General features: G+C 48.7%; 1 protein-coding gene across 18 annotated transcripts in view; it reads left to right on the top strand.

Moving 5' to 3' along the window:
- The first annotated feature begins 7,255 nt into the window (after positions 1 to 7,255).
- EPB41 (erythrocyte membrane protein band 4.1) overlaps positions 7,256 to 24,585 on the top strand; it is a 318,202-nt gene continuing 300,872 nt past the window's right edge. For 17 of the 18 annotated variants that reach the window (XM_077150570.1, XM_077150557.1, XM_077150568.1 and 14 more), the window contains exons 1-2: positions 7,271 to 7,380; positions 10,938 to 12,163. In XM_077150570.1, coding sequence (XP_077006685.1) covers positions 12,150 to 12,163 — 14 coding nt within the window. In that variant the 5' untranslated portion in view covers positions 7,271 to 7,380; positions 10,938 to 12,149. Of the gene's footprint in view, positions 7,381 to 10,937; positions 12,164 to 24,585 lie in introns of all 18 variants that reach the window. The other variant, XM_077150561.1, reaches the window with a different exon arrangement.

The raw sequence follows: 24,585 nt of genomic DNA, 5'->3' as shown, positions 1-24,585 counted from the left end.
TTGCTAAGTTATGCAGGAGGGAAGCCCAGCCCCTCCAGGGATCAGGAGACGAACCCAGAGGTGGATGAGGCTGAGCTGGAGGGATGGTCTCCCCACCAGGAAGGTAGTCCTACTCTGGGCCTCGGGATGCTGCCTCAAGTTCATACAGTTAACTAATATTTATTTTTTGCAGTGTGGTGGTCTCTGTACTCAGGCTGGGGATATAAGTAATGAGCAAGACAGACAAAAATACCTGATCTCATTCCAGGGTGAAGGTTCCAAAAGGGACCTTGCTCGTGTGAACTTGGAACTCCTTTGAGCTTCTCTCTGCTGTCCTGTCTCTGCTGCCTGGATGGAGGATGCAGAGTGAGGGAGCAGAGAGATGTTGGGGCTGGGGAGGATAATTCAGCCCCAGCTGTCCAGTGAGGTTGAACAAAGAGAATCTAAAACCTGGAGTCCAGTGGACCTGGGTTTTTTTTTTTTTTTTTTATCCAGCCTCAACCATTATCATGTTTGTGACTTTGGACAAGTGTCTTGCCCTCTCTGAGTCTCAGTCTCCTCAAGGTTAAAACAAAGGGCTTAAACTAGAATAGTGGTTCCACCCCGTCGTTCTTTAGAGAGGTTAGGGGAGGCCAAGCAGGGGATGGGACAAGGTGAGGCCAAGCAGCTAAATACCCCCACCCCATGCTCTTACATACCCACTGCTTCTCTCAGGGCAGCCCTGCATCCCTCTGTTTCCCTCACTGGGCTTCTATGGCTAAAAGAGTTTGACAACCACCTGCACTAATTGATTTCTAAATTCTTCTTAGTTCCCCAAGTTTTAAGAATCAGTGCATCTCTAACCTGCTATTTTAGTTTCCTAGGCTGTTCAAAGCAAATTCTATGAAATGGGTCGGGTTAAACAATGAGAATTTATTTGCTCACAGTTTTGAAGCCAGGAAAATGTCCAAATCAGAGCATCATTAATGCAGTATTTTCTTCTGAGACTGACTTCTGGTGATCCTGGGCTCCCCTGCCCCTGGTAGGCACGTGACAACGACTACAGGCCTCTCTCTTCACTCTGGGTTTGGTTGATTGCAGCTTCTTGCTTCTATGATTTTCTCTCTCTGTCTGAATTTCATTCTCTTATAAGGAACTCCAGTAATAGGATTAAGACTCACCTAATTGAGGTGGGCCACACCTTAATCAAGTAACCTTGCATCAAAAGGTCCTACTTATAATGGGTTCACAACCACAGGGATGGATTAAATTTAAGAACGTGTTTTTCTGGAGTAGCTACAGCTGCAGACCCCCATGCCTGCCCACCAGACTGTGAGTGCAAGGAGGACTGGGGCTGGGGCTGGGGCTCTTTGTCCCCTGCATAGTATCTAGCACAGGCCTGGCTGCAGGAGGAAGGCCTTGGGATGTGTCTGATGGGTCTGACCACACATGAGGACATCATACTGACAGTGCTACAGTGACTCAGACAACATTGTCCTGACCCAGGGCCTCTTTGAATGCCAAGCATGGGGCTGGCATGGCCTGGGGAGGAGAAGGCGGGCAGGGGGAGGCTTCCTGGGGCTTATGGTGTGAACCCCAACCTGGAAGGATCTGACTAATCGGACAGAGGATCCCTGAGCAGCCCTGGCTGGAGTGACCCAGCTCTTAGGATGTGACCACTTAGAAGGTGCCGTGAGTATGGATTCAATTCCAGGTAGGAAGTTCTTGGAGATATGGGTGAAAGGCCTGCCCGAGTGGGTGGTGGAGACACCTGAACCACATCCTGCTTTGGCTTCAGAATTCCTGAATCTTCTGTGGGAGACCTCATGCTTAAGTCCTCCAGGCCCAGTGGCAGACGTCCTATGAGGCTGAAGTTTCATGACCTCTCACTTTCATAGACTCTGGGGGGAGCCTGGGCAGCATGTTCACAAGGTCATGTGTTCCAGTAAAATTTACATTAAGTAAAATATTTTAATCTCAATTGGTTAAGACCGTGGTCTCCATTCTGACTTTTTGCCCTTCTCATTTGTGATTTATTTTAATTTTTTTGTGCATTATCATATACAACATAAAATTTCCCATTTTACACTATCAAGCATACCGTTCAGCGGTGCAGTCTTAGTTGTTCATTCTTTTTCAAGAGCCCTCCCCAAAAGCATCACAGCCGCACAAACCTGGATCTTCCCATTGAGCCCTCAGTTTCGTCACCTGCAAAGAAAATAAAGACTGTGAGAAGTTTCTACCAGGTAAAGATGATCTTTTAATCTTCTCCAAGGCAATGAGAGAAGAGATGAAGAGCATGGGTAAAGGGCTTACCTAGATCTCACAGCAAGAAAAACAGGGCTTTATTTTTTCTTTTTGAGCAGGGGTTGCAGTCCAGGGAAGTCCCACTTGAAAGTCCACCTTTTCACCACACTCCCTGCCTCCAGCCCTTGGGTCCCCAAAGCTGCCTCCCTTTTCCCTGCTGAAACCCTAGAGCAGCTCCGGCCGGCGGCCTGGACGGCTCGGCTCCGCCCCTCCGCCTCCGCTGCTCTGTGACCACGAGGTGGCGCCACACACCACCTTTCCTTCTCCGGCACGAGCCTTTCTGGCTTCCCTGGTCCCCATGGCCTGAATCTCAACCATTTCCTAACCTCCCTCTCAGCTCTTTGCCGCCCTGCCAGGAAATCGGGAGTGCTGCCTTCATGTCCTGGCCTTGCCGTTTACTGGCTGAGTGATCGTAAGCAGATCACGGGTCTCTCTCAGCCCCACTTTCCTCATCCATAAAATGGGGCTTTCCTCATCCATAAAATGGGGCTTTTCCATGCGAGTAGATTAGTGACTGTTTTAACAGGGACTTGTGGAGACCGCATCTTCCCCGGGAAGGGCTCTCCCGGCGGGATCGGCCCCTTCCCCACACAGAGGCCCTCCGAGGTAGAGGGGCCTTTCAGTCCTTTAACTATTCCTCACTGGTGGGCCCCCTTGCTTCTGCTCAGGGCCTTTCCGACCTGGGACATCTGACGCAGCTCTTTCTCTTCACCCCTGTTTCTCTCTTGGAGAAACTCGGTGGACATCTTACCCACCCTGTTGTCATTCTGGGGATCTGCCCTTGGATCAAACGGATCATCCTGGGGAGGGATTCCTGACCCACTGCCACAACTCTCCCTCTCTCCTCCTCCCACCCCCCTGACCCCTTGTCCCGCATGCCAAATGCTGCTGCGCCCCAGCCAGAACACGCCTGTCTTTGTCTGAAAGATTCACAGCGGTCTCCAAATGTCTGACCTGGCATTCGAGGCTTTCCACAGTCTGGAATCACTTCATGCTCCAAATACGTCAGACCATTTTCTGTGTCCAGAACACACCTTCATTCTCCTACCTCCAGGCCTTTGTGCAGGCTGTTCCCTTCACCTTGCGTGACCTACCGGTTCCCATGTAGTGAATGCATCCTTAAAAGTTCACTTGGAAGATCACCTCCTCCAGGCAGTCTTCCCTTAATCTCCCAGATGGAATCTCTTTCCCCTCTCTGGACTCTGGGTACATAATTACTTTCTGACCCTTAATTGGAGGCCACAAATCACAACAGGAACATCCATTATGTATGGAGAACAACCCACAATTGATGAAGGGCCTTCTCTTCTAGTGTCCTGGGTTAGGAAAGGCAGGCTGGGCAATAGTGCATTGGTGAGGAGACAGGCTAGGAGATGGGACTGGCCAGGTCACATACCCTATCGATGGTGGAGTCAGGATTCAAACCTGAGGCTGGTCCCAGCTGCACCCCCTGCCTCAGACCAGAGCTTCTATAGCTCCACTATTCCACGTAGCCTGCTCTTGTGAACCACTCCCCCCCAAAACACACACACACACACACACACACACACACATTAAGCAGAGACTGTGTTAGTCAGTTGTTTTTTAAATTTTTATCGTGTTTTTTTAAATTTTTTTATTAAATTTTAAATTAAAAAAATGACAAGAAACACAAACATTCTTAACATATAATTGTTTTGCTCTACATATATAATCGGTAATTCACAATATCATCACATAGTTGCATATTCATCATTATGATCATTTCTTAGAACATTTGCATCAATTCAGAAAAAGAAATAAAGACAACAGAAAAAGAAATAAAACGAAAACAGAAAAAAAAATTCTGTATACCAGACCCCTTACCCCTCCCTTTCATTGATCACTAGCATTTCAAACTAAATTTATTTTAACATTTGTTTCCCCTTATTATTTATTTTTATTCCATATGTTCTACTCATCTGTTGACAAGGCAGATAAAAGGAGCATCAGACACACGGTTTTCAAATCACACAGTGAACATATATAAAACCCAAAATTTTCCATTTTAACCGCTCTCATGTGTACAATTCAGTGATGTTAATTTCATTCGCAATCTTTTGGTACCATTGTCACCATCTATTGGTGTTTATAAAAAGATGCTCAATAAAGTTTTGCTGAAGGAATGGATGTTCCTGTGCCTGCCCTCCCCTCCCCCCCCTTTATCACCCAACTCAAGACCCACTGGCAGCTGATGGCAGTGCCCAGTCTCTGGCAGGATAAGCAGTTGACGGAGGCCCGGGCAACTCAGAGGAGGAGCAGGAGACACAAACAGGCCACTGTCCCCAAGCTTATCAGCTCCCCACAGGCCCAGGCAACCTGGGTGCTCAGCTGGGGGTAAGGGCTACCCCTTGCCTTTCACCTCTACACCCTGTTTACTTAAATGCTGTGTGACCTTGGGCTGTCCCTTCAGATCACTAAGCCTCAGACCTTTTGGCTGTGAGGATTCAGCAAGATAAAATGGGAGAACGCTTGGACAACAGTTAGTAGTGGTGACCAAGTGTGAGTTGTCTCCTCAGGAGCTCTCCCTTCACTGGTCACATCTCAGGTAGCAAATTGCTCCCCAGGGAAGGAGGTGGAGACAGAGACTTAGGGGCAGGGGGTAGGGGACCGCCGCTCAGGCAGTGACAGCACCCCCACAAGACATGCCCAACCCACAGGGCCACGTTTGCACACACAAGCACACAAAATCACCCCAACAGAAAACCCACACAGGCTGACAGGCAGACGGGACCCTGAGGCAGGGCAGAGCTCTCTAGGTCCCCAGGGTCAGGGGCACGGGGGCGACAAGTTTCTATGACACATAGAGATGCAGACACTGACAGAATTACACCCTCTATGCAAACTCTCCAATGGAGGCATCCTCTTGCACACACCCCTCCCCAATAAACAGAGACAAGAGACACATATAAGATCACACACTCCCAGATATACCCCCATCCCCCAAATTGAGACACACAGAGCCCTCCGTGACTACTCCCAACACACAAACACAGGCACTTATCAGGCTGGGGCAGGCGTTGGCACTGCTGAGTCACCCACGGGCTGCTCAGCACAACAGGAGCTGGAGGCCTGAGGCTGCCCCCACCAGGGAGGGGGCGGGGCCTGCAACAGCTTATTAGAATAGTCCCCACCACCCTGCTGCTGGGGTTCTCCTCTCCCCTTGAGAATCAGAGGTCTAGGTCTGAGAGGAAACAGGTCTGCAGAGGCCAAATCGAGTTCACAGCCTGCTTGCTTCTGCAGAAATACATGTGGGAGCAATTAAAAAGAATACTAGATCTCTTATTGGGTATTTGCATATCTATTTTTATACATTCTTATTTAATCTTCACAAAGGCTCTCTATAAAAAGTTGGTACTATTATTAATCCTACTTTATCCCAGAATGGAAGTGACTTGCCCAAGGGTACACAGCTAGTCCAAACTCTCAACTACTGGGTGATACTGCTTGGTGGGCAGGTGAGTATGTGGACAAGTGACAGATGTGTCAATATGCTTGGGAGCCATGGGATTCACACAGCTAGGGACTGAATGGGTCTGAATTATCCAGATTTCTGGTTAAAGGATCCAAAGCTTCTTTGGTGCATTGGAAACTGCCCCCCACCCCCACTCCCAGGAAGAATTCACCAGATTTAGGGGCTCAGCCAGACCCTCCTCTGCTGAACTATGAGCTTCTGGAGGGCAGGGAACAGGACACCTAAGCCTAAACCCTGGCTCAGAGGAGGCATCGGTGAATTGGAGGATGGGGGGTGGGGTGAGGGAAGCAAAAATGAATTTATGATCTTTAATTCATTTATGTATGATATAACAACATTAATAATCATAATGGATGTGAATACTTTTGAATGTTTACAGTGAGACTGACATTGTTCTTAGCACTTTACATGGATTATTTCACTTAATTCTCACAACAACCTTTGAGGAAAAAATATTTTTATTAACCCCATTTACAGAGGAGGAAACTGGCTTGGAGAGAAATAGTAGTTTGTCCAAAGTCACACAGATAGTAAGTGGCAGCATTGGGGAATGGGACCCAGGCCTTCTGACTCAGGAAGCCCTCTAGTAGGAAGACCACCGAACTCACAGGAAGTGATTTGCTCAGTGGGCCTCAGTTTCCCCACTTAAGGAAGGGACTTGTTCTTCATGGCTCTCCAGGAATAGCCTATGCTCCTATATGCCTCCACACAGAAGAGGATTAGGCTTGTTCTCCGGGTAGAAGTCCTAGAGGATAGATTTAGCCTGTTCCTTAGGAAGAGCTTTTGAAGTCTCAGAACCTCAACAGCCACCCCAGTTGATGGTGAGCTACCTGTCATTGGAGATGGGTGAGCACAGGTCTGAAATGAGGTGAGGGGAGGAACCTTGGACCACTGACCATGTAAAGCTTCTTCCAGAGCTGATGGGAGGGACCAGCGGGAGGAGGAACGTCTCTGAGAAGAGAGGCAAGACCAGGAGGAGAGGAGCCAGGACGGGAATTTATGGAGTGCCTACTGCTTGTGAGACCAGTGCTTGGCACTTACCATGTTAGTAATTTTCAGGAAAACGTGGTAAGATTTATAGCTGAGAAACTCAGATTCAGAGAAGTGACTTGCTCAAGGTCACACAGGACGAAGTAGTGGAACAGGTGATCCAGGTGAGCGTCCAGGTTTCCCTGAGTCCTAAGACCAACCCCTTCCTACCTAGTACTCTTAGGGGTAACACTACGTGGCAAATTGCATCATGCTTTCGGCACGTGATTTCAAAGACCACACCGGTCAGTTCAGGGGCTCCCTGCCCGGCACTCCCTTGATCCCTCCGCTCTTCCCAGGGCTGATCTGGGCTGGGCGTCCCAGCCAGGCCGCACCTGCAGCTACGACCCCTTCCCGGTTGCGACACTTGCACTCCTCCGCCCCGCCCGCCCCCCCCGTCGATTGGCAGTTGCCTGCGCCAATCACGAGGCCTCCTGGGGTGGGGGCGGGGCCTACGTCAGAGTTGCCCTGTCAGTGCAGGTGGAGGCCCCCGGCGGGGCAAAGTGGCAGGGACCTCTTAAAGGGCGAGAGCGGCAGAGAGCGAGAACGCGGCCCGGCCCGGCCCGGCCAGGTCCCCGCCCCGTTCAGCCCAGGTGAGCCTGGACAGCCCGGGGGGTGACCGCGGGTCCCTGGGACAGAGGGATTGAAGGACGTGTGGACCCACCCTCAAGGTCCCAGGCTGTCCGCGGGATGGGGGGAAAGACCAGGGTCTAAAGGTCCGGAGAGGGGGTCCTATGGGACCCAGCTTCCAGGATCTAAGCTGGGAGCCCACAGGGGTCCGGACGTCTCCAAGTTCGGGTCCAGGGAAGGGTACGCGGGTCAGGAGAAGGGGTCCGGCAGATCCGGTCCGGAACTCGTCACGTGCCGCTGGCGGTCCCGGCAGGTCCCCGGGCCTGTTTGGGGCGGTGGTACCGGTTCGGTTCCCGCGGGCGCGTCCCTGCGGGGAGGTGCAGCCAGAACTCGCACCCCCCCAACCCCGCCCTGCCGGGTCCTGCACGCTCCTCCCAGCCCGCCGCAGCGCCGGCCCGAGCCGGAGGGCGAGAGGCGCGCACGGGAAGGGGCGCCAGGGCCGGGAGCCCCACGCCCGATGATGGCCCTTATGTAACTGCCTTTCAGTTTCGGGTCGGACCGACCCGCGAGGTGGGGCGCCGGCTCTGCACGCCAGGGTGGCCCTCGGCGCCGCCCGGCCCCGCACGCTCCCTTCCAGGCTTGGTCTAGGGGACTTCCCTCTGTTTCTAGTCTTCCCGGTTTCTCTGTCGGGTTCAGGCTCCTGCTCGCTCTCAGCTTTCGCTTCTCAGTGCTCCCATCTCTTGTCTCTGTGTGGCCTGGTCTTTCCCTGCCCCTGTCCTTTGCCCTTCCCCAAGAGTTCTCTGGCCTTCCCCTACACTTTCCGGCAGACCCCACCTCTTTTGGGGTAGGACAGGACCCCTCCCCTCCAGCCAGTTGGAGGCGGAGACTCTAGCCGAGGAGGGGAGGACTATTCTCTAGGGTTGGGAGAGGTTATTCCCGGGCCCACAGCTTCCCCTGGCTGGGAGTGGCTGAGTGTGACCCCTCAGTCCCTGAACTCGGCTCGAGGTGGCCCCTTCTCTGCCTCTGAAGCCCTTCTCTCCAGAAAGAGGAGGCTTGGGGAGAGGCTGGCTGGGGCTGGGGTTTCGGGCTGCTGGGCATTCCTGTGAGAGCTGCTTGGGGTCAAGTCAGGGTCAAGCCCTCAGCTATGAAGAGGAGAGCTGGGGGCCTGGGAGGGGCCAGAGTGCCAGCAGAGACTCCTAAGGAGCCCAGTCTCTGCTTCAGCAAGCTCCCTACCTCTACTCCAGTTTTGGATGGCTTGTCAGGAGGCTAGGGAGTGGGGAGGGGGCTGGAGAGACTTGTCATGGGGGTGAGGGGTGGGGTACAGATAGAAGTGATAGAGCATCAGGTCTGAGGGGCACCTACTGGGACCAGCCCCTGCCTTCAAAGCCGTTCTCAGTGGCAGAGAGACACCTCAGAAATAACTCCTGTCCCTGATGGCCTGTGTACCTGCTGCTGTCGGGTGCATGTAAAGAAGGTGTTACAGCAGCCGTGAAGTGGGAACTATTAATTCTAACAAGGAATGGGGGCAGGGAGAACTTGTAGAGGGAGGCAGAAGGTTTGGGTAAGATTCTAAGGAAGAAGGGGAGACAGAAGCTGTAGGGAGTGGAGGAAGGAAGGATTGGGATATCTGGCATCCTATAGGCTTTACATGCAGCAGAACTGGGTTTGAATCCTGGCCCTGCTACTTCCTTGCTGTGTGATGTTGCATGAGTCACTTCACCTCTTTTAGCCCCGGGTGCCTTCTTAGTCAATCATCTGGAACTTACAGGCATTAGCAGAATCAAATGAGGCAGCGAGCATGCAGTGACCGAATGGTAGCTGGTCTAAGAGCTGGCCACTAGGGTGTTTTAAGAAGTGAATAGAGTGGGGAAGTCCTGAGGTTTCCCCTGTGTATATAGGAGAGTCAGGCAGGGCCTGCCAGATCCCAGCAAAATGAAATGTGGGTGGAGTGCCTGGGTGTGTGGGTGGTATTCCATAAGAGGAGGAGGCCCCACACCCCGCCAATTCCTGATCGGTCCATCCCTGAGCTGCCTAGGCTAGGCTGGCCTCCCCACTGTAGGGCCCAGCTGCCAATAGAAGCTCCCAGGACTCCTAGGCTGCCCCCACCCCCACCCCAGACAGGGCACGACTATCTGCAGAGTGGATGCTGGCCAGGAGCCTGGCTGGCTGTACTAGGCAGAAACATCCCATTCTGGCTGGGAAGATGCTGATGCTATGCAGGCCCAGTGGAGGCCCAGTGCTCTGTCAGCTGGAGCTGGGCCCAGCTGATGGGTCCTGGGCTGTAGGGTGAGGCAGAGGTCAGTGTAGGGTTGGGAGAGGAGATGCAAGGAGAAACCCTGGAGGAGGAGCCTATGGGCAGAGCTTTGGATCTAGAGAGGAACTTCATTTGATTATTCCCTAACCTTTCCTGAGCATATACTGTGCGCCATATACGGGTTTGCCAACCATAGAGCTGAACAGGATATGTGCCCTTTGTACCTTCAAAGGGCTTACCTTAGAGGGCGTAGTAGCTCATGATTTGTTGGAGAAGGGGTTGCAAGGGGTCTGTATGGATTAGTAATTTTGCCAGGGTCTGAGATTCTGATGTTCATTAAAGGGGGTAGGATTCTTCCCTCTTAGAGTCTGTAGGCCAGTCACTTTTCTCCCAAGGTTTCAGTTTCCCTTTCTGTGAAATGGAGAGGGGAGTTGAGCCTAGAATCTCTAAGGGTCTTCCAGTACACGTTACTATAGACTCAGTCTACCATATACACTAAAAGCCCACATCAGGGGACAGGACCAGGCAAGGTCAAGGTGGAGTGTGATGGGTTCCAGGTCCTGTTCTTGGCCTGTGTTCTCCAATCATAATTATAGCTACTGCCTCTTGAGCACTTACTGTGCATGGCGCTCTGTGCTAAGCCTTTAATATGCTGCATTAACCCATTTAATTCTCACCTCTCATGAGGGAAGAGCTGTTTTCCCCTTTTCACAGGAGTCCATGGAGGTGAATCAACTTGATTGAAGTCACCCAGTTAGGAAGTGGCAGGGACAAAGTTCCAACTCAGATCTGTCTGACTTCAAAGCTCAGATTCAACTAAGAGGGGGAGCCTTCACCCTGTGGGAACCGAGGCACCCGCAGTGCCCAGTTCTTACCTGTTGGAGTGAGTTCCAAGCTCTGGGTTATTTGGGCTGGAAGCTGAGGAGCGGGCTGTGCTGCTTACTTAGGGTGCCCGCTGGAGCCTGGCCCTGCCTCCAACCAGGCCTTGCTGGATACATCCAGCATGGGGGATAAGGGGCAGGGGGAGCAACTGGAAAGTCAGGGCCCCACTTCAGGGTTTCCCCAGGGGCCCAGCCCTACCCCACTGCTGCCCAGGTGTAAGAGCTGGGCACTGAATGCCCACCCATGTGGCCAATACTAGGCTCTATTTTCCCATCTGTAAAACATGGATTTAGAGTAGTTGAGTGCAGATGTTCCTTGACCCATGGGTTACTGGCTGAGGTCAGCGCTGGGGTAAATGGTTTGAGGAGGGGGACAGAGTGGCAGTGGCTGAGTCTGTGGAAGGAGAGTTTGGGTCAGGAACCGCTTGTATTCTGGTCTGGCTAGGTGACCACAAGGACTTCAGCTGGACTGAGGCTGGAGAAGTTCAAAGGCTCGTTCGGGGCTATGCAGCTAGTACCGCAGTGACTGAAGGGAAAAAAAACTACGGGAAAACCTGCAGAACAAAATACAGGCAGATGCAAGTTTTAATCCTATCTGGTCCACTGAACTAGGCTAGGAGATGTGAAGTGACTCGCCCAAAGGCATATAGAAAAGAATCTCTTCACCTCACTCTTTTCAGTTGTAAAACGTGATAATAGGAATTTTGCCTTTGGCCACTTCCTGGGTTGAAGGTCAAAGGAGATGAGGCATTTGTAGAATTAGTTGGGAATGTGGTTGCAGGTTATTTTTCAGCCCAAAGCTGAAGCCACAGGGGCACTGCTGACAGCCCTGCTGCTGAAAGGCTTCTTACCCTAGGATTGCTCTGAGAGCAGCCCTGAGAAAAACGCCTGGCATTTATTGAGCAGTTACTATATGGTCAGGCCCTGTGCTCACAGCTTCACCTCCCGTTGTTTAATTTAACCCCTGTAGCAACACTGTCAGGTAGGTGGCAACCTGACCCACACTAGATTCCTCCAAAATCCGCACCTACAACCACCTGTAATAATAGAAGTGGACACTTAACGGACACTGTTTACTGTGTGCCAAGCATTTTTCAAAGCGTTTTGCGTGTGTTAACTCACTTAAACCTTCACAACAACCCCATGAGGTTATAGTATTAATACAATACCCATTTTACAGATGAATAAATGAGTCACACACAAGTTAAAAAATGGGCCCAGTGTCACAAGTTAGTGAGTGGTAGGGCCAGGATTTGACCCTGAGTTCTTAAATCTCTGCCTTGAAGCACTTCCATCACAGTTGCAACAAAATATTTATGATTGCCTCCTCACTGCCCTGCATGGGCCAGGGGCCAGGTCTCTTTTGTTTATACTGTATCCCAGACACCAGGCACACAGCAGGTGCTCAGTGTTTGTTGAATGGCCCTGGCAGGCCCAATGAGCTCGGGGAAGATTATCCGATTATTGTTGGCTAGCAGGGTGTCTGCCCCAGAGGCAGAGAGGGAAGGCAGGGTTTCCCCACTGGCCCAGGCCCAGACCAAGGAGGAGGCCCCAGATACCCTGTGTGTTGGCTGTATGTCTCACTGCTGTCTTTTGCTTCCATGTGCCGCTGCGGTAATGGCTCCACGCCCTGGCCCCGACTGGCTGTGTGATCCCGATGGCTGCTTCTGGGTGAGTACTGGGTTGACTAAATGACTGCCGGGTAGGCTTGATTCTAATGCCTGTTCTGTGGCTCCGAGGCCAACGGGAGGGCTAAAGAGCTGAGGACGGGCACTCTGTCTGTGAAATTAGGATCTCAGACAGCCAAGGCCAACTTCTCTCCTGATGCTTAACACCCTGGGTGGTGAGTTCGGGGTCACGTGATACAACACAAAGGTCTTTGGGACCAGACTGGCCTGAAATAGAATGTTTTCTCCGCCTCTGTGCATCTCAGCTTCTCCTCTGTAAAATGAGCATTAATGCGAGCCTCACACAGACATATTTGTTTCCATGAGGGCAGGGGTTTTTGTTCATCTGTCCATTACTGTATCTCTAGCACCTAGGACATAGTGACACCCAATAGGTGGGCAATAAATATTTCTGAATGAATGAATGGACATATTTATCGAACATCTATTATGAGCCTGTCACTGTGCTTTGTATTATATAAAGTGGCTAATGAATATAAAGTGCCTGGCATCATAAGGGCTCAGTGAATGCAAATCCCCTCTTTGCTTACTAGACTATGAATTCCTTGGGGGCCAAGACTCTGTCACAGCGAGTGCTGGGTCCTCTGAGCCTAGTGTAGGGCTTAGTCCCAAGCAGGCATTAATTGGCAGAAAGAGGGACCTACATGCCTGGACTCAGGGCCTCTGCCTAGACTGGTGGAGGGAGTGGCAGAGCATCTAGGTATTATCAGAAGAGTGGAGCAGTTGGAAGATCCTGGGGCTGAGGAAGAAGGGGAGAGAAGGGTCCCTGTCCTCCCAGAACTGCCACCTCCTAGCTTTGTGACCTCGGACAAGTTGCTAAGTTCTTTGAATTTTAGAGAGCTCATCTGCAGCACGCAGATCATAATACTTCCCCAACATGGGTGGGGAGGAGTCCCTGAAAAGTGCCCAGCCCAGGGCATGGCTTGGTAATTGTTGGTTTCCTCCCAGCCCTGGGTTCCTTTTAGGAGGGCTGAGGGGTGTGTCCCTTGTTTTGGCCTTTTTCTCACACTTTTAATTTCCCAACCAGCTGGAATCTAGGAATCAGGGGCCCCGAACTCCCCAGCAGGCTAGCCAGGGCCCTGGGATATGGGCTGGGCTCTGTCTAGTGTGGAAGTAACTAGATGGAGGTTCAAGCTTGGCCATTCTTTTGCTGTGTGGTTTGGCTCTGTAACCCACTTTCTCTGGGCCTTGGTTGCCTCACCTGTAAAGTAGGGCTAATAAAGTACGCCTCCCTTGGAGAGTTGTTCACTGTGAAACAACTCATATTTTAATTATATTAATGAGAAAATGGGTGGATTAGACATTATCATCGTTATTGCTATTCAGCTCCGGCTGAGGAGGCGCCAGAGAGCGTCCTGGAGAATTGCACTTGGCATTGGCCTAGAGAGCCTGAGAATCTCTAGCCATCCTATTTATTATTGCCATTTATTGGATGTTTCTTATATGCTGGGCTGGTTGTTTCGTGCTGACTTTTTTAGTCACATTTTCTCAGGTGGTCCTTCCAGCTACCCTCTGAGGTTGGCATTATCATCTTCCCTTTGTGGATGAGGGAGCCGGGGCTGGGCTACCTAGAGTTACATAGTTATTTGGGGGCAGACCCAGGTCTGCTGATCCCAAGGCCTAAAATTCTTAGTGTGAAACTCTCTTACCTCCCCCAAGGGGGCCGAGTCTGTGTCTGAGTCCTCTCTGTCTAACACCAATGCCCAGCACAGAGCTGGCGGAAGCTTCGGGAGTGTTTGTTGATAGATAAGTAAATACACACACACGTATACACAGACACACACTGCACCCCTCCCCAGGCCTGGTGGTCTTAGAGTGTTGAAGAGGGGAGACTAGAGAAGGCTGGAAAAGACCAGACAACATAGTGGCTAAAGGTCAGACAGACCTGACTTTGAATCCTGTATCCGTTCTTACTAGTTGTGTGGTCTTGGGTAAGATATTTAGCTTCTTGGAGTCTTAATTTCCTTAACTGTAAAATGGGTATAATTAAAGAATCAACCCACCTCCTAGGATTCTTTTGAGGATTAAGGAATGCATATGAGGCACTGGGTAAGTACTCAATAAGTGATCGTAATTATTATTGTTATTGTTATAATTATAAGTATTGTTTTGGGACCACAAAGGCTTTCCTATTGAGACAGCAGGGGCCAGATCTGGGAGGAGCCTGTCAGATGAGCAGCAGCCTAGTTTGACAGGTTCAAAAGGGCACCTGGAATGAAGGGAGGGAGGATGTGAGGGCCAGGAGGCCTCAGAAAAGTCAGACTGTGCCTCCCTTTCCTAGTCATCTGCTTTTACTCACACCCACTCTGTGCCAGGCCCCGTGCTGGGCTTGGGGCACAGAGATGAATCTGTGTGGCCCCTGTCCCCAGGAGCTCAGAGTCTAGCTGGGAAGAAGGTCACAAAAACCACCAACTCCACCTCTGACGGATGCATTTAAGTGGGAATTGGTGTTCTCAGGCAAAGTCGAGGAGGAAGGGCTTTCCAAGGGGAAGGAACTGCTTGTGCAAAGATACAGCTTCCTCCACCCCCTGAACTTAGGGGGAAGTGGCTGGAGAGGCAGGCTCAGGAGAGTTAGAGGAACACGACCCAGAGGCAATGAGGAGACAGTGGATTTAAACGGGGGAATGCCATGGCCAGGCTTATATTTTGGAAGGCTCACTTGGTGTGAACTGGAGGGGGGTGGGCAGAGTAACTGTTCCTGTGAGAGCTGCTGTGATGTTGGGATTGGGACTGTGGCGTGGGATGGGAAGCAGGGAGTAGCTGAATTTGAGATTTGTTTAGGAGACGGAGCCAGCAGGCTGTGAAGATGGACTGCAGCGGGCAGGCAGAAGAGGAAAGAGGGGAGAGTGAGGTTTTAGATTCAGGGACGGGGTGGGGGTGGGAGAATGATGGGGTCTTCTGGGGTCTCTGGCCAAGACGTATATCTGGGAGGAGGAACCAGGGCTAGCACTGTCTCATGCTAGAAGCAGCACTGTCTGCTTCTCCCCACTTCTACATCACTCTTACCCCCTCTCCCTTGGGCAGCAACTATGTCTGAACTGGATACTTTGGAACAAGGCCTCTGGCTACTGGAGCCCAGGGTCTACACACCTGCCTTTGGGGTCCATTGTGAACCTGTTAGGTCTGACCGAGATGAGAGATCTTCAGAGTGGGGGCCAGACAGGGGCTGTGTGGTTCAGAAGAGCCCTGGGTTCTGGTCCTGCCGGTGTCACTGAATGTCTGTGTAACCTCAGGAAATCACTTCCTGTCTCTTGTCTTCCTTTCTCTTTGCTAAAACAGAAATAAGAAAACCTGCTTTGCTCACCTTGAAGATTCTGCTATAAATGCAAAGACAACAGATATTTATTGGTCACTAAATGTGTATCAGATTCTGGTGGCACAAAGATGATTCAGGTCCCCTGAGGACCTGGCAGTGTAGGGTACCTGGGGGAGACACAGGCACTGTATTGGCTCAACAAGAGAAGGATAAGCCATGAGCAGAGGGAGCCCAGGGCAGTGGGTGGTCAACACTAGGCATCAGGGGACAAGACAGAGCAGAGGGAGCCCAGGGCCGTGGGTGGTCAACTCTAGGCATCAGGGGACAAGACAGAGCAGAGGGAGCCCAGGGCAGTGGGTGGTCAACTCTAGGCATCAGGGGACAAGACAGAGCAGAGGGAGCCCAGGGCAGTGGGTGGTCAAATCTAGGCATCAAGGAATAAGATAGCTAAGCTGGGATTTGAAGGATGAATAAGAGATCTCTAGACAGGCAATGGAGGGACCAACTTTCTAGGCATAGGGACCAACATGTGTAAAGGCCTGAGCTATAGTTTGGTGTGGTTTGATCATAAAGGTCATAAAGGAAGGCACTGATGGGAGATGAGGCTGGACAGCAGAGCATGGTGCAGTGCAGGCAGGGCTATGGAGAGGGTCACTTTGGAGAAGTTCCCTGCTACCTTCTTCCTGAACCCTTACAGCTGCACTGAGACTGTCCAAGCCTTTTCTAAGACCCCTGTTCTTCCCTCTATGTCACCACCCCTCCCTTTCTCACAGTCAAATCTAACTCCTGTATCTCTCGGGAGTCAACAACCTGGGTTTCCTGCCAGCACTTGCAATTACAAGCCATATGGTCTTCAGTTATTCACTTTTCCTCTATGCACCTCAGTTTCCACCTCAGTAAAATGGGGACAGCAGGCCTTCCTCACAGGAAAGGGCGGAGGCTTCAATGAGATAATCCCTGCAAATGGCCTGGCCCAGTGTCTACATGTAATGGGCACCCCATAAAAGGAAGTTCTAATTAAATCATTATTATTTTGACTCCTCTGCCTTCTTGGCCCCACCCACTGCTTCCCCTGCCTCTCCTGGCAGCTGGCTCTGGCAACAAAGGAAGGAAAAGATTAAGAAACAAGCACAAATCTCCAGAGGGGTCCTGGCTTGGTGCCGAGCTGGCTCCCCTCCTGCCCCTTGTCCCCCTTGGCCTCAGGCCCAAGGACACAGTCCTGAGACCTAGATGCTCCCCACCCCAGGGGCCCCTCCTTAGCTGGAGGCCAAAGCCAGCAGTAGAAACCGGAACATGTGTTTTGAAAATATGTCGTTTTTTTTTTCACCCTGGCAGCTGATAATCAGGCTCTTGTCTGGGTGATTGGGAGAAAAGTAAGTGTGACGTCCTGAATCTCTTGGTCAATTTAAAACTGGACCCTGAGCTACTTGGATCTTATAGCAGATGCTGGTGACCAAGTACCTTTTGTACAGACATGGGAACCTCAGTTCAGAGCAGGCAGCTGATGGTACAAGGTCATGCAGCGAGAACCCAGGTCTCTGGACCCTCTTTGTACTGTCCCATGAATGGGTGTGGTGCATTGACCTTGGCTGTCACTTTATCACTCCCAGCCTCAGTTTCCTGCACTTGTAGAATGGGGCCGATTTTACTGTGAGGCAATAACATAGATAAAACATCTAGTCCAGTGCCTGGCACTAGTGGATCCTCAATGGAAGGTAGCTGCTGTTGTTGCAATGGTTACTGCTATCTCTAAGAACCTCCTGCCCTACCCAACTCCAAGTCTAGGGACTTGGAATATTTGATGTGGCTTCTTATTGAACGAATGACGCTCAGTAAGCCCGTTTTAAAGCCAGAGGCTCAGCACCATTAACCCCTCTCCCCTATTTCTCCCTCTCCTGTTGACTGGGGTGCTTGAGCTATATCTTCAGCCTGATTTCGGGTCCTGTCCCCAACCCATTTCTGCCGTCCTTGTGCCAAGGCTGCACAAACTCTCTACCAGCAGCCACACGAGGGCAGAGTTGTCATTCTTCAGCCTCTTCTGCTCTGATGCTACTGCAAGTTTTTTGGAAAAGCAGAAAGCACAAAGGGTCCTGGAGCAGTTTCCCTAGTGCTACCCAAACCCAATGTAAGGGCACAGAGGTGGATGTGAGCCCTGAAACTGTCCTCAGGGAAGTAGGACCACGCTAAGACTTTTGCAGAAGTCAGAAACAATCCTAAAGGAAAAAATCTCACCCACAGCCCAAAATATGGCACCTCATGGGGGGTTGGAGGGCCACGTCCCCCTTCCAGTTCTCCACACTGTGAGACCTTGGGCACATCACCTCCCTCTCTGAGCCTCTGTTTACTGATTTTAAAAGGAAGGGGATGTCAGAGATTTCTACTAATATTATAGGACCAAAAGTAGGGATTTGGGAGCTGGCAGACCTTGGTTTAAATCCTGCTTCACCACTTGCCAGCTGTGGAACTTCTAGCAAGTTGCTTTAACTAGGTGAGCTTCAGTTTTCTCATGTATAAAATGGGAAAGATAATAGCACCTCATAGGATTTCTTAAGGGCTAAATTGGACAAGCTAATGGTCTAATTAGCTGGCACATTAGAATTATTATTGTTGCTGTTCCCTGCACAGTAGAGACAAGGCAAATTCAGTAAAGGGCCAGTCAGAAAACAGTTCATTGAAAAGGCAGAGCTTGGAAATGTGCATGAACCATTCATTCACTCACTCAACAAATATTTAGGAAATACATAGGGTAGAAAGAAAAGAAAACAGGGAGACAGCAGAAAGCTAGAGTGAGACAGACCAGCCCCAATTAGCTGTGTGACCTGGGATCTTTTACTTCTCTATGTCTCACTTTTCTCATCTCTAAAATGGTGAGAATAGTGAGCAAAATGATTACCTCCCAGAGTTATCCTAAGGTTTAAGGGAGTTTAAGTACACAGTGGGTGATGCGTCACTGTCAGATTTCTTTCCCCTCCCAGCTCTGTTAGTAATTGAGGTATGATCTTGGGCAAGTCCTCAAATATACCAGGCACACTCTCACCCCAGGGCCTTTGCACTTGCTGGTCCTTCGACTGGTCAGCTCGTCCCTCAAATGCTTTCATGACTCATTCCCTCTTCTTAAATTGTTTTGTTTAAATGATGTCACTTTCTCAGTAATGTCTTTCCTGAGTACCCTATTTAAAATTTGTAATACCCATCCACTCTAACACTAGTATTCTCTGTCTTTCTTCCCTGTTAATTTTTCTTCCTAGCAGTTAACTTAGTGCTCTCCTACATACTATATCTTTTAGGCTCTTTTTTTTTTTTTTTTTGTATGGACAGGCACCGGGAATCGAACCTGGGTCTCCGGCACAGCAAGCGAGAACTCACCACTGAGCCACCGTTGCCCACCCATTATATATTTTGATAGACTTTATTTTTTAGGACAATTGTAGGTTTACAGAAAAGTTATGCAGAAAGTACAGAGTTCCCATATGCCCTCCTCTCCCTGCCGCTAACCTTTTGCATTAGTGTGACACATTTGTTACAATTGATGAGCTAGTATTATTAGAGTTCTATTGTTAACTAAAGTCCACAATTTACATTAGGTTCACTCTTTGTGTTGTATGGTTCTATGTTTTTTGTTGTTCTTTTTTATTTTTATCATGGTAACATTATATAACACCCAAAAACTCCATTTTAACCACTTTCAAATATACACTTCAGTGGTATTAATTACATGCACAATGCTGTGCTATCATCGCCAACATCCGTTACCAAAACTTTTCCATCACCCCTAAATAGAAACTCTGCTCATTAATTAATAACTCCCCATTTCCCACCCCATCCCGGTCCTAGTAACCTGTAATCAACTTTCTGTCTTCATGAATTTACATATTCTAGTCATTTCATATAAGTGAGGTCATTCAATATTTGTCCTTTTGTGTATGACCTATTTCACTCAAAGTGATGATATACTGTATTTTATTGATTATTTGTTTATTGTTTGTCTCCCTACATTGGAGAGTAAGCTTGTTGATGATGGTAATTTTTGTCGGGCTTGTATATATCCCCTATACCTAGAACTGTGTGTATGGCACATGGTAGATGCTCAATAAATATGTGTGCAATGAATAAATGAATAGTCTTGGACTATGCTGAAGCATATAGTAGGCTCTCAATAAACAGTTGTATGAATGAATGAGAAAATGAGTGCTCATCATCCTCTCCATTTGCTAGAGAATATTTTGCCTGGGACAATTCTGAGTCCTTTTTGCTTCTGACATTTTCTGCTAGGGCAATGGTTTCAGTTGGAGGGCCAGAGCTTTTGTTTCTGAGCCTGAGCTATGTAGAATTTCTAGTTGAGGCTGTTTGGTTGTTGGGCTCACAATGGTTATTATGTCATTATTGGTAATTAGCACTTAGGCTCAGTGGATGGAGCTTTTTGTTTTTCAGCAGAAATCATAGCTGAGAGTGGGCTAACCAGCCCAAGTGTGGAGCACCTTCCTCTGTAGCTCCCCCCACCCTTATAGCTTAGGGAGATCAGGATGGAGGTGCCCAGAGCTAGGGGCACTTGGGTCACCAGCACAACTGCTGTCTTCCTCGGACTGTGTCCTGCAAAGTGTCTTCCCTGCATTCTTGGCTTTCCATGCCTGTGCTGGTATAAAGGTGGATTCTACACACCCCTGGGGGAACTAGGTATAGAGTTTCCAATGTCCAGTGGGCAGGGCAGGGGCATTTTCTGATGCTCAGGATGCAGGTATTGTGGGTCAAAGAAATAGTTTAAGATTTAGGAGTCTGGTTCAAGTCCCTGCTCAGCTGCTGATGTGCTGTGTGACCTTAAGCACATCCCTACCTCTTGTTGAACCTCAGCTTTCTCAACTGTCAGAGATAAAGATGCCTGCTTTGCCTCACTGGTAAACAGAGGCAGGGCAGTGTAGTGGGGAAAAGCTTGGCTTCTGGTGTCAGACCCACGTGACTTCCCAAATATATCCATTTCTAGTGTATGTGACATTGGGGTAAATTAACCTCTCTGACTTCAGTTCCCAAAGTTGTAAACTGGGAAGGTTGCAAAACAGTACCCACAGCATAAGGCCGTTGTGTGAGAATCAAATAAGAGAATGCAGGTAAAGTACATTGGCATATAATGAGCATTCTATGTAGCTTTGCTGGCATTACTATAATGACTATCATAGAAGTGCAGGCCCTCTGTAACCTGTAAAAAGAGTACCAGCCATAGAGCTAGGCCATGTGGATTTGAATCCTGGCTCTGCCACTTATTAGATGGGTCAATTTTTTTCACTTTTCTGAGACTCTACTTCCTCAAATGTAAAACGGGGATTATAGTCATGCCTTCTTTAAGGTGCTGTTGTGACAGTGCTGTGACATATTGCATATAAAGCACTTGTACAGTGGCTGGCATGGATTATCCCCATTTTATAGATAAGGAGACCGAGGGAGGGAAAGTGACCTGTGTGAACTCATATAGCTCTGTGGTGGAACTTTTGATCTGAATCCAGGCCTGTCTGCCTCAAAAGTCCACAGTCTTTTTCCCACTTCTTATTGTCACCTATATATGGGATGACGATTTTATGATCATTGCCACTGGCCTCATCACATTCATGCCAGGATTCCCAGTGGCTGCACAAAAGAGGTACTCAATAAATATTTGTTGGGTGAAGAAAGGCGAGGTCAGTGTGTCCTCAATCCAAGAAGGCTTTGGCCTTGGGGTTGAGGATTTTTTTCTGCTTGGTGGAAAGCAGATTTAAAATAAAAATATACTTGGCATTGGTATGGGGCTTTCTAGCTTTGGCAGCCCCATGTCATCTGCTCGTTCTTGCTGTCTTGTGAGACATCCTGCATAGGCACTGCGACCTCCGTTCCTACCTCCAGTGAGGAAGTGGGAGTCCAGAGAGGGTGAGTGACTTGCCCAGAATTACACCATGAGTTTATGGCAGAGCCAAGGCTGGAACTTATTTGTTGTCATATATCTCTTCCCCACTAAAACACACCCAGTGACTGGAAGGCTTGGAAATGGAGGCTAGCTGAATGTCAGACAGGTAGTTCAGGAACTGCCTTGCCACAGCAACTTTGCAGGGTCTTGGACCAAGTCAAACCTGGCCATTTCCGGGTGTCCAATCCCCTCTGCTCCCCTACCTCTGCCCCCTCCTACTGCCAGGTGAAGGTTATCCCAGGCTGACTTTACCAGTTTTAGAAGGGGCTTAGTTGGCTGGTAGCACTGAATCTCTCCCCATGTTTCTTGGGAGACTTTCTAGGCCTAGTGAGTCCCACCTGGGAGAGAGAATTAGTGGGTTAAGCTTGAATGAGCTGGAGGATTTGCTGGGTCAGGATCATTAGACTTGCTCCAGCTGGTGAGAGCAGGGGGTTGGGGAGGGTCACAGGAGGCGAGATCCTTGAGTCCTTCCTTGAATGTCCCAAGGCTACAGTCAGAAGCAGCCACAACAGACTTTCCCTGGGGTCTTGGGACAGTCAGATGTTGGTGTTGCCCACTCATATGATTTCCAAATTGCTTTCCTGAGAGTGCTATAGAGGCAGTGAGGAGTGAAAGACAGTCACATCAGACAGACTTAGTTAAAGGGATGTTGGGTAAATCACCTAACATTTCTAGGCTGTAGTTTTTTCAACTGTAATTGAGGCTAAATGCAATAATATATGTGAAGCCCTTAGTATGTGCCCAGCACATGATAAATACCCAAAATATGTAGTTGCGATTAATTCTAATAATATATTTTCTTTAAGGTCCCTTTGAGGTCCCTTGCAGGCATTACTAGATTTCATAGCTGTAGAATTTTAACTTGCTTCTAGCTTTGGAGAGTATATGTAACTGGTCTTGGAAGAAAGCAGTGAACCTCTGTCTAGGGGTTGAGAGACTTGGGTTCAAAGTTTAGATACTGCCACCACTGGGCTGTGTGGCTTTGGGTGAGTCCCTCCAGTCTCTGGACCCATTTCCCAATCTGTTTAAATGTTAGTGGCTTGGGATCGGTGATCTCTTAAGTACGTCCCAGTTCTAACATTTTGTGAATCCAGAGGCCTAAAGAAATGCCTTAGTCACTGTCCCACCGGGTCCTTTTTACTATCTTTCTTTCTGCCACTTGTTCATTGAAGTGCCTTTGCAGCAGAAAGGACATCACTCCATTAAGTCCAGTGTATTTACTTTAAAACAAATATATTTTAACCACACTTAGTTTTTGCTTTTATAGTGCACAGTAAACCCTTTCAGCCAGAGTGTAATGGAATTTTTGCAAGCAAAGTTCATTCTATCGAAGAGGTCAAACATGCTTTGTTTTTAAAATGAAAGACAAAATATTGTACAAAAGTACTGCAACTGCTGATTTCTTTTGCCTTTATCTCCAAATGTGACTGAGACAGGCAGCCTTGTGCACTATAATAATAAAAAAAAATGCTGCAGTAAATATATCCTAAAACAATAATCATCGGTATTACTCAGATAAAAGGATATTTGTCAAGTATCATTTATAAGAAGACAAAATGTAAAACAACCTACATGTCCAACAACAGGGCTAAGTAAATTATAGTATGTCCTCTCAATAGCACTGTTGAAAATAATGACATGGGTATTAACAATATATTGAAGTGAAAAAAAGTCGATTCTAAAACAATATGGTCTAAATTTTTAAAAAGCGTCAGGTCAAATCATACAAAATTGCTGATACTTGACCATTTTTAGCATTTCATATGCTTTAATATATATAAACAAAAAAGTAAATGTATAGAAAAGATGCTAGAAGAGAAGGTCTCCCACCAAAATATTGATGATGGTTATTTCTGATTGGTGGGTTTATGGAGATTAAATTTTTTTCTTCTTATTTAACTATATTTTCTAATTTTTTTGTGAACAATTTTAAAGTACTATTAATAAAGATAAACCCTTAGGAAACCACTCCACTGTATGAACAGTAATTTCCCCGTCCTTTATAGCTTGTTTGATTTATCATTTGTATTTAAAAGGTCTAAAGTGACACAATTTTATGATCATGGGTAGGCTGGAAAGTTCTACTCTTTGTGTACTTTTGGTACCTGGATTCATTTTTATTTAACAGTGATTGTTCAGAACATTTTACTGGTGGGTCCGGCTTTTCAAAGTTCTCTTCATTTCTCCCCGCCCCATCAGACAATTTCCATGAGCCCTAGCACTGGGGCATTAGGCCAGCTGTGTCCCTAATCCACCCACGTCCTAGATTTGGGACTGGTTCAGACGCCAACTACTCCCCTACCCCACCCCATTTCCTTCCAATTTCATCTCTTCTAGGTCAGTGGTGGCCCTATCTCCTGCCCAGGCCTCACTGGCCTTCCCCACTGGTCACCACTTAATTTTACCATCTAATTTCATTCTCTTCTGGGCAGCTGGTGTTTGCTTTTGCTGGAGCTCAGTTTGCAATGGGGAAGGATTAGGACCCTTTCATAATGGCCTTTTTTTGTTTGTTTTCTTAATGTCCTTGACCGCTCCAGGGGTTGACAGGCAGCTAGCGGGGCCTGTATTCCCTAGGAAGGAACAGGAGGGGTGGCCGGGAAGGCAGGAGTGGGCTCAGCTGGCAGGCGGTATAGAGGGAGTCCCTAGGGACCCCATCTCAGGGCTTGGAGCATGGCGCAGTCCCCACCCAGATGTGAACATGGAGCAGGGCGGAGGCTGAGTTTCTGCCTAGGAAATTAGCCTCAGACATGGTGCTTGGAACCTTTACCCTTGATACCCAAAGGCAGCTTCTCTTGGGTGCAGAGACTGATGTTTGGTTTGCAGAAGCCTCTTCTGATAGGACAGAAGGGCATGGGGTAAGAGTAGTAGCTTCTCTGCCTTCTGATTGGGCGTATCTCAACTTCCCATCCCCCGCTATGTGTTGAGCCTAGCTATACTCAGGAATTGGGCATTTAGCCTAATAGGAGACAGTGTATACCTAATTAATAACCAAAAATCCCTCATGTGTGGATAGCATTTTACAGTTTACAAAGCCTTTAATCTCCAGGCTAAAAGTTAAAAGCCAAGACTGGAATTCAGGCTTTTCAGATTCTAAAGCCCGGGTCAACGTTTTTTGGTTTGTGCAGCACTCTGAATTTAAGAGTGGTTTATACTAGATATGTGTCTGTTTTCTGCTAGCTGGAGACCCCTACTTATTTCCAGAGCAATGATTATTAAATAA

This window comes from Tamandua tetradactyla, chromosome 2, assembly GCF_023851605.1.
Source record: "Tamandua tetradactyla isolate mTamTet1 chromosome 2, mTamTet1.pri, whole genome shotgun sequence".
Taxonomy (NCBI): Eukaryota; Metazoa; Chordata; class Mammalia; order Pilosa; family Myrmecophagidae; genus Tamandua; species Tamandua tetradactyla.
Note: the sequence above shows the minus strand (reverse complement) of the source record. Positions and strands in the feature narration are given on the sequence as shown.